Source organism: Maniola jurtina, chromosome 2 (assembly GCF_905333055.1).
Source record: "Maniola jurtina chromosome 2, ilManJurt1.1, whole genome shotgun sequence".
NCBI lineage: Eukaryota > Metazoa > Arthropoda > Insecta > Lepidoptera > Nymphalidae > Maniola > Maniola jurtina.
In genome coordinates this window covers 11,866,310-11,876,774 of record NC_060030.1, presented here as the reverse complement: position 1 = coordinate 11,876,774, position 10,465 = coordinate 11,866,310, and the positions used below count along the sequence as shown (strand labels likewise).

The window sequence follows — 10,465 nt, the reverse complement described above, 5'->3', positions numbered from 1 at the left end:
TTTTTATCCACTGACTGATACTGTTCGTAGATACCGATTTATGCGGACTCTTAAATCTTACTATTGTAATGGGGCATTTTTTTTTTTTTTTATTTCGTAGGGGTTACATTCTATCGATGTATTCTAACAATTTTTCTGCTGGATAAAGTTATCTTCGGTGAATGTTTATTAGAAAGGAACATTTAGGCAAGGTTGAGCTGAATCTGGGTATGACGATCTTGTTAGGTCATGTATTTCGACTGATGTTTGTTAAATTAATATTATTATTAACAATTACACTACGTATCTAAATTAATTTTCAAAATATGGTTTGCACCTTATGTGTAATTATACCAGCATGAGTAATGTGACGTTAATCAAATATTCTAAATTCAAATTGTTATTTGGATTCCAATTAACAAAAATTCTAAAACTATGGACAGATCTCATGGTGTAACAACATCAAATCTTGGGACTGGAGGACGATGAAAAAACAGACGTTACTCTCGAACCTAGGATCAACGATAGAGCTGAGCCATGGCTGTGTTTTATGAACCCATCAAGCTTATAGCCTGACCGGCTAATTCAGATAGACATTTTCATCGGAGTTGACGCTTCATAATATACAATATACCTTTATTTCAGGACACAGAGTTCGTTCTGTCGTGTGCGCCTATTTTATTTTTTTTTTTTTACAAAAAACTAACCCAACACCATCTTGCGAAGTTGATCATAATATATACAAAGATGACGGTGCTACGCTCCTCTCTACCTAGTAGTACCGTCTTGATAACTTCCATGCAACCAACATAATATGCAATCAACAGGGTGGCTGAAACAGATAATGCATTATCATTATGTCTAAATTGAATTTAGAACCGAACAGAGAAGGCTCTGAAATGGTGGAAACCAGGGGTTTTTTTTTTTTTTTTGATGCAAAAAAAAAAAACCAACATGTGGTTGCCCTAAGGCTGGTACTATTTATTTAAATACATGTTCTTCTAGTTCCCGTTTCCCGTTGTTTTTTAAACTAATGTATGAAGCGAACACAAATCTCCTGTGAGCTTCACAGCATAATTATAGATTTTGATATTCTCGTAAGAAGTGGACATCTAACTCCATCTATATAGTTAAATAGGAAAGAGAGCACTTTATTGTCGTACGCAATAAAATGCCTTTTTTTTTTTTTTATAGATTCCATTTTCTGAAAACCTGAAAGTCCAAAAAAAAACAGTCAGTAATTTTAGCTACTTCATATGTTTGACAGATTCAAAACTAAACTCAGAATCCACTGGCCATCGGTGGTCTTCTCACAGCGTGTCACCCCTACCCTATATCGTTAGGATCCGAAAAAAATAAAATAATTCTAGACAGTCTATTTTGTCAAATAGGATTGACTGTCACTTCGATAGATTTTTACCATTATGTAAATAATCCTGCAAAGACTGTGCTGAATGCTGATGTGTCAATGCTGAGCTATCTTAGTGATTTGCATTACACAACAAGATATTTAAAACATCTTTCTGTCCGTTTTTGTAGGTGTACCGTATCTACTTACTAAATCGCGGGCAAGTCGCAGTAAGTCATTAACAACGAGTTTTGTATGTAAATTTAGCTCTTGATTGATTAAATATCATTTTTCTTCAGACGGGTCAACGTATTTTTTTTTTTTTTTTTAAATCAGGTAATTGCAATATTTGCGCACAGTAGGTACTCGGGCTGTACAGCTCTTTTTTACATTGATGATAAATCTTAAGAACTCTAAAGTATTTATTGTTTGTAAAATAATTTTAGATAACCCTGATAAATTTTAAAAATCAACTATATCTTGTAAATATATGTTATGTATATACCTAGTTGACAAGTAACCCAAAAATCTGAGTAAATACATAAATCACCGGCTTTAGTACTCGTAGTTTTGTAAAGACGAGAGGCGGAAAGTATATTCAGACCAAAATAGTAAACCATTAAATTGGAATAATTCTCGTTCATTTTAAATCGTAGATACTTTCTATAGATAGGTAGTAAAATCTTTTATAACTCCTAAGAAATAAATCTAACGTGGCCATCCAACTATTCATTGATGTAGTTGTAATTGACCTTAATGTTGTTATGTAAGCACCCACTCGTTTAAGAATTTTAGACTTATTATAAGTCTGTTATTTCCATTGGATTTATAATAAAAAATGAAAAGAAGGAAACGATCCTTCACACGAATCACATTGTGATAAGTATAACTTCACTAAACATAAAGTCTATGATATTATATTCAGATGATAGGAGGCATGCTGGGTCGTGAGATTAAGATACTGGTTTTAGAAATGGAATCCCGTATCCTCTTACCCACAATAGTATGACTGGGTCATTAATTAATTGCCATTAGTCCTAAAAGTAGAATGAACGTTCCTGCGGAACGTACCGGGTGCAGCGACGAGGGTCCCCGGTGACACTGCCCGCGCCCGCGGCGCGGCGACTGTCACAGCTGCCGTGAGCGCGGTGACTTCATGGGTTCGTACTTCGTATATAATCGTTGCTCTCGCTTGTTGTATTGCCGGGAGCGGATGCTCCTGGTTTAAAGTCTGGATAGGAGCCGGTGTCGGCTTCTGCGTTGCAGGAGGTTTTCTTGCGGGTGGGATTATTCATATCTTGGCACCGGATCATAATATTACAAGCCCGAATGTATCGGCTAGCTTCACGCTGTATAAGACACAGTCTATTTCTGTATGAGCTGATCTTTAATATTTTTCTTTATTAAAAAAGAATATGAAGTTTTTTCTTGTCATAGATTCGTTGTGCTGGGTATCGCACATCAGTCTGGCTGGATCTTTAATAATAATTAATTTACGGACTGATCACTTTATTCTAAAGAGAAAAAATGAGTGAGAGCTTCCTCATGAGCATATCCGATAAAGCGAAGCGAAGACTAGTTTTTTCTTGACGATGGCTTAATTTTATGGTTGACGTGCTTGGCTGCGTTTCGACAACAATCATTGGCACTAACTCGGGTTCGAGTTGTAATCCGTCTGTACAATGGTATTATAATAATTTATAAACAAAAAAGTGTAGGTATTTTAAACCATCTACCCTTAACTTTTCTATCAGTAGCGAAAGGGTACATCCTTATTAGAAGACCGCAACATAAATGTATAAACTATATGAAGGTATGAAGAAGGTATTTAATATGCGTAAATCTCAAATGATCTCATTTTTACTCGATAATAGCACTTGATATCTCATGATTCATGTAGACACATTTCATTCACAAATAATAATCAAAGTAAAGGTAATAATATTCCTTTTTAAATGTATTCCATCACGATAATATTTTCAAAGCTTTCGGAATTCCAAATGATGTGAAGGTAACATCCCCATGAGATGTACACAACACCGATTGGAAATTGATATCATTCCATTAGTCTGATAGGTAACGTTTTACTGTAAATACCTTCATGGTCTGGGCTTCCAAATGACGTGAAGGTTACATCCCCATGAGATGTACACAGCACTATTGGAAAGTGATGTCATATCATCACCAGTGTGATACGGAAATAGTTCTAGCAACTATTCACAATATCAGCATTTCACTGTTAAATACCTTCATGTTCCGGGATTCCAATTAACGTGAAGGTCACATCCCCACAAGATGTACACAACACAATAGGAAAGTGATGTCATATTCTCAGTGTGATACGGAAATAGTCCTTGCAACTATTCACAATATCCCAAGAAATAAATAACATTTCACTGTAAACACCTTCATGTTCCGGGATTCTAATTGATGTGAAGGTCACATCCCCACAAGATGTACACAACACAATAGGAAAGTAATGTCGTATTTTATTAGTGTGATATGGAAATAATCCTAGCAAATTTTCACAATATCCTTAGAAGTAGGCAACATTTCACTGTAAATACCTTTTTATTTCGGGATTCCAAGTGACGTATCATATATATCATATCACTAGTTTGATTCGTAAACAGTCCCAGAAGCTATTCATAATATGTTTAGAATTAGGTAACACGTCTTCACTGAAATACCTTATGGTCCGGAATTCCAAATCACGTGAAAGTAACATCGCCATGTTGTCATATGTCAAGGTAACATCGCAATGTACAAAACATTAATTGCATAGTGATATCATATCACCAGACACTATTATAATAAAACCTTATAACATAAAAATATGTAACAAATAAATAAATAAATAAATCACTATCGTTTTGGTGACTACGCTTTTGTAACGTTTTTTAAAACTTGAATAACGTGGTGATCGGCGAGGCACTAAAACGCGAATGAGATGGGAACGCTCCAGTGATACCAACAAAAAATACAAAAAATAGAACTGCAGATTTTCTGCTTTCAAATAAGTGGTTAGAAAGGCAATACTTTGACGTATTACTACAATGTATACCTAATCTCAAAGGACGAAGCAATGAGGTATAATTACAATATAACAACCGATCACAAGTCTATTTGTCAAGCCCCGAACAGCTTACCGATCTAACCTATCTGAAATTCATATTGAATGTCGATCGTATAAAGCCGCATACACACTGTAAAAGGCTGAGCCCCCACGGGAGGTCTAAAAGGCCACGAGCGATAGCACTCATCGGAAGAATAAGCCTGTTTCCCGACGAAGGGTTTACGGATGCGACATCGACTCAATGCTGTTTTATTCTGCGCCATCAATACTTAAAATGGTTTAGTGATGAGACTCAGACTTGAAAATGTATCGATAGATATTGACTATAATCAAAGACATGTAAGTAACAGAATCACGAAATGATCTCTACATATGATATTTATTTAACAAAACTGAAATAGATACCTAATTACTATGCAAAAATGAAGATGAAGTATAAACTAAACATAAGAGATTTTAAATATTTGATATTGTTAACGCTTTTTATTTATATACGTTAATTGTAATAAGTTGATAGCGTGTTCGCGGCCTATCGGAAGTATCTTGTAGATCGTACCTTAACTTATGTATGGTCAACTGTCATATTTCATGAATTGTCAAATATGTATAAGTACCGTCACTGTCACTTGTAAAAGAACGTTGAACGATTACACACACTCCGCTGAAGATGAAAAGATAGTTTTATTTGTTCCTTCCGGCGTTCCTAAAAATAGAAGATCTGCCCATCGGATCTTCGGTGTTAGCTACAATAGCTAACATAGTGGCGACCGTGACAGGACGCCCGAAGAAGGAAAAGCCATCCAGCGTGAGAGCGTTGTCGCAAGCCGGGACGCCAATCGTCTCGCAGCATCAGGCACAACGCAAGTCAACGTCGTTGCAGCCCGCCGGGACGCCTATCGTACCGCAGCATTAGGCGCAACGCAAGTCACCATCGTTGAAGCCAGCCGGCACGCCAATCGTACCGCAGCATCAGGCGCAACGAGAAGACGTCTGAAGCCGTCGCCGGGACGCAAATCGGACCCGCAGCATTGGGCTCAGGCAGAGGGAGCACTTTTCTACGCCAGCAACAGCGAGGCCGTACCAACATTTCAGATAAGTGTCCTATCCCACATACAAACACAATACATTCATCCAAACATCCATAAATCCATTCTACAAACACCCAATTCATACATCCATCGCTCCATAACCATCCATATATCACGCACTATTCAAAAGGCCATCCCACTTTGCACAATCAATCACAAAATTCAAAATTTTGCACGTTGTCATATTTTCATCCATTACGCATTAGTCGTACCTACCTACTTACTTCATAATTCATACGATTTCAATTACTGGCGCGCGCACTCATTCGAGCTGCGCAAGAGACTGAAACCGGCTCATTAGCCGACGTCAACTGCAAGCGACGTGCATAGGTAAAACGTACCTAGTTATAGTTAGGTATAAGTTTAACCTATTATTTGCAGCGATCTAGCGGCCGGCCGATAACAAACCAGTTTTTGTTCACCTACAGCTGTTAAACTAATTTTAATATGTCTCTCAAAGAATTAATGATAAAACGCAGCAGCGTTAAGGGTCGTGTTACCAAATTTAAGAACTATATCTCTAAGTTTAACAAGCTTTCAGTGTTAAATTCGTTGGAATTAGGCGAATTAAAACTTAAATTAGGTAAAATTGAGTGCTTAGCTAGTGAGTTCAGTGACGTGCAGGGTCAGATTGAATCTTTAAGTAGTGACACATTAAATGCCGAACTAGATATTCGCGAGGAGATCGAAAATGAATTGGACAGTGTGACGGCGTTAGCTCAGGATATTCTGTCGCGTAATTCGAGGGTTCCATGTTTTGAGGACGCGCACAGTAGTAATTCTTTAGGGCCAGAGCAAGGCGTCTCACAAGGTATTGGGTTCAAATTACCTCTAATTCAAATCTCGAAATTCGACGGAACAGTTTTCCGATGGCTAGAATTTCGAGATACGTTCCGGTCTCTCATTCATGATACCGAGCACATATTACCCATTTATAAATTTCATTATTTAAACTCGTATTTAGAGGGAGATGCCGCTCGCGTCATAGCCAATCTCGAAGTTTGTGCATTGAACTACAACAAGGCCTGGAGTTTATTATGTGAACGTTATGATAACAAGAGGCAGCTAATTACAAATCACCTCAACGCTTTATTCAATATCGAAACACTGTCCCGCGAATCGGAACAGTCATTGCGTTCATTAGTAGATAATGTAAATAAAAATTTACGTGCGTTAGCTAGTCTGGGACAGCCCACAGACAAATGGGATGCGTTAATCATTCATATGGTTAGTTCTAAATTAGACAGCCATACTAGTATGAAATGGGAAGAGCATCGGAATTCGTTAAGTGATACGCCAACTTTGGATGAATTTCATCAGTTTTTAAAGGAGCGTGCCGACGTTTTGGAATCATTTAATCGAAATAAAATCCAAAACAGTCGTGCTTCATCTAATGCCGCGCCAATCGTGAGCAATAGTAACATTAATAAAAATATGAGACAAAATAAATCTCATTCGTGTGCTGATCAATCGGCATACATTAATACAGAGGAGTCTGCTGCACCCACAGCTCAGAATTCCGTCGAAGAACTTAGTGTGAACCTATCTAGGCCAACAACTTCTCACGTTATGTTATCCACCGTGATGATAGAAGTTTTGAACCCTCTTAACTCTAAGACTGAAGTCATTCGAGCGCTTCTAGACTGTGGAAGCCAGTCTAGCTTTTTGACTAGGCGTATCAAAGAAAAATTAAGTTTAGAGGCGATACCCACTAACCTCACCGTTGTAGGTATAGGTAATAATTCAAATAATCATGTCACCGAGAGATGTTTTGTTAGGTTTAACTCATTGCAAAACGATTATCACGCAAGTTTATCTTGTTTTATTATGCCCGAGTTAACAGCCAACATCCCGAAAATAAATATAGATTATAAATTATTCAATCTCCCCGAGAACATTCAGCTCGCGGACCCCAAGTTTTACAGCCCTTCGCCAGTAGATGCGCTAATAGGAGCCGATTTATTCTGGGATGTAATAGGTAACACCGTTAAATCCTTAGGTGATGGAAAACCATATCTGTGTAACTCACAATTCGGGTGGGTTATTTCTGGTCCTATTTCATTAAATTGTGACCCTAAACAAACTAATTGCAATTTTGCATCAAGCGAGTCGTTCGATGATCGCTTAGATAATCAAATACTCAAAATTTGGGAACCCCAAAAAATATTATTAAATGATACCAAGAAGGCTTGTGAGCAGCATTTCAAAACTCACACTACTCGCCTAGAATTAGGTCGATTTTGTGTCACATTGCCTCTTAAAGTTTCATCCACCTTAAGTGACTCATTTAGTCAGGCTAAGAAGAGATTTTTTAATCTAGAAAAACAATTTTGCAAACAACCTGATCTAAATCAAGAGTATGTTGCCTTACTAAAGGAGTACCTAGACCTAGGTCTTCGCGCTGAACTTACTAGCCCAAATTCAGTGATTTCGTTCACAATAGAAATCCCGCGATATGTACCCTGTGGTGATCACATTAAGGTCGAACTTCATTCGTCTTGCGACCCTTCTATGAGTGCGTATGACGCATGCATTTATTTAAAGGCAATCGACGCGTTAGGTAGGTCGAGCGTTCATTTATTGTGCTCGAAGTTGAGGGTAGGACCGGCCGGGAAGTCTATGACGATTTCACGTCTAGAGTTATCCACGGCACAGCTCGCCGCTAGGCGCAACGTACCTACAGATTTAAAACCGGTAGAATTGTTCTCTGATAATGGTCGAAATCTAGTGTCTGCCGTTAAAGAAACTACTCAATTTTTAAAATCAAATTCCGTCATTTCTGACTTTCCAGTTGACGAACAAATTTTATCTGTACCCGTATATTCAGGCGAAATTCAGGAGACTGGGATCAAATCCGATATAAATATTCACCTTAAAATATATTTTAATCATAATCATTTTACTTCCAAGGAATTTAGTAATATTTTTTCGCAAGTGGGGGCTATACTGAATAGTCGCCCCTTATATCCCATGTCTTCCTCTCCTGACGATCTTCTCCCTTTTTCCTCAGGACACTTCCTGATTGGACGGCCTCCAACTAAGCTGCCGTCACCGAATATTGAAGACTTCAGTTCGAGCAGCCTGGAACGCTACTCGAAGCTTGAACTCGTGCTAATGCAAGAGGATAACGTCGCACCCCTCAACTGGCGCCTCGACTGGGTCACCGCTCTGTACCCAGAACTGATGGAGTTTCCAGTATCACCGATATCCAAACCGCGAGAGGAGTGGTGCGCAGGGCTTTGACTAGCATTTGCCCCTTGCTTCCCCAGATGGACTTTTTTCCTCTTAAACGACGTTTAAGAGGGGGGGAATTTATGTTAACGCTTTTTATTTATATACGTTAATTGTAATAAGTTGATAGCGTGTTCGCGGCCTATCGGAAGTATCTTGTAGATCGTACCTTAACTTATGTATGGTCAACTGTCATATTTCATGAATTGTCAAATATGTATAAGTACCGTCACTGTCACTTGTAAAAGAACGTTGAACGATTACACACACTCCGCTGAAGATGAAAAGATAGTTTTATTTGTTCCTTCCGGCGTTCCTAAAAATAGAAGATCTGCCCATCGGATCTTCGGTGTTAGCTACAATAGCTAACAGATATAATGCTTTTAGTATGGATGTGTGGGTAATATTTACACAGTTATACCATATTTTATTTTGTCTATCGTATTTTACATCTATTTTTTTTTAATTTATTGTGTAATCATAGAATTACAAGCCTTTTTCCGCAACTTCGCCCGTGAGGAATTAGGTCCCGCTGAAACTTCTCAAAATCTTTTCTTAGTGGGAGTCTAGGTTATAGATGCAAAATCTCAAGGATCTAAACCTAGCAGTTTGAGCTCTACGTTTTTGATTATAATATAACGTTAGTAATTAAGTTTTTCTTTATATTATCTATAAATTTTTTATTCTACTATCGATAAAAGATCTGATATCGATAAAAGTAAATAAAGACACAAGCCTAACGTAAAAGGATTGACATTTGAAGCCGAGACGATCGAAGGAGCGGATTGAAATGAAGACAGTCTCTCCCAAATAGGTACGTTAAATACTCAGCATATTTTACGTGGAGTGGCTTGAGTAAATAGGTACTTACATCTATATAAACTCTGTCACTGTAGGTAAGTATAAGATATTGTCCTTTTTACAGATTTAGTGGAAGAGCAGAAAAGATGGGAAGACCGTTGTCTGTTGGTACCTGTGAGGTTTATGAAACAATTACCTCTTTAAGATGACAAAGAGTTTGCTAGAGTTTTGAAGTACGTGGAGTCTATATAAAACGTTGGCTTAGTAAACAATTAAAGTGTGATACATTGATAATTGGCTCACACACTTCGACTGTATACTAAAATGCAAAAGGACCTACAAATTCAGCTATTATCATCAATTATGATGACGGAGTGATGGAGTTATGTTGTCCCCGAAGTCAATAACAACAATATAACGCTAAGCAAAATTTCCAAGTGCAAATTACTCGATTCAAACTTTGCAATTGTTTCGGAAAATTGTAGTAGCACAAATCATCCTTATCTAGTAGTACAAGGTAGGTATTTAGTAGTCTAGTAGTTTTCATGCTGCATAAGGATAACAACTAGGTAACCTGCACTATCTGACTTCATGCATTTGATGATTTTCTGCAAACGTATGCATGAAATCATCAAACAGATATGCTTGCACAAAATATTGCTCATACTGGCTTGTCAAGCTTAGAGCTGTACCTATATTTTATTTCGTTGCTGAGTGCAATTGGTAGCACCTCATATGCTGCACTACTTTCTGATGAAGTTTGTTAGAATCTTTCGAACTTTATTACCAGTTATATCGTAGCCCGTAGACACAACAATTTGATCTTTAACAATTAAACCAATATTATTAAAGCAAATTGCAAAAAGGATCACGGAGTCCACAGCAAATTGCCTTCATCTCGTTTCAAGGGTCAAACATCTTAACATATGAAGGGCAGATCCT

At 37.7% G+C, this 10,465-nt stretch overlaps 1 protein-coding gene across 1 annotated transcript; it reads left to right on the top strand.

The window, feature by feature from the left end:
* Window positions 1-4,960: 4,960 nt before the first annotated feature.
* LOC123873190 lies at window positions 4,961-9,084 on the top strand. Its single transcript, XM_045917917.1, has 2 exons — window positions 4,961-6,074; window positions 8,502-9,084. Exons 1-2 carry the CDS (start codon window positions 5,939-5,941, stop codon window positions 8,732-8,734), a joined length of 369 nt encoding a protein of 122 aa, XP_045773873.1. The 5' UTR covers window positions 4,961-5,938; the 3' UTR covers window positions 8,735-9,084.
* Window positions 9,085-10,465: the final 1,381 nt, after the last annotated feature.

Bases quoted from the DNA above. Each gene is read 5' to 3' on its own strand.
- LOC123873190 (XM_045917917.1), top strand. From the start codon at position 5,939: ATGTCTCTCAAAGAATTAATGATAAAACGCAGCAGCGTTAAGGGTCGT. The intron at 6,075-8,501 runs GTAAAATTGAGT...CTTTTTCCTCAG, and splicing joins CGAATTAAAACTTAAATTAG to GACACTTCCTGATTGGACGG.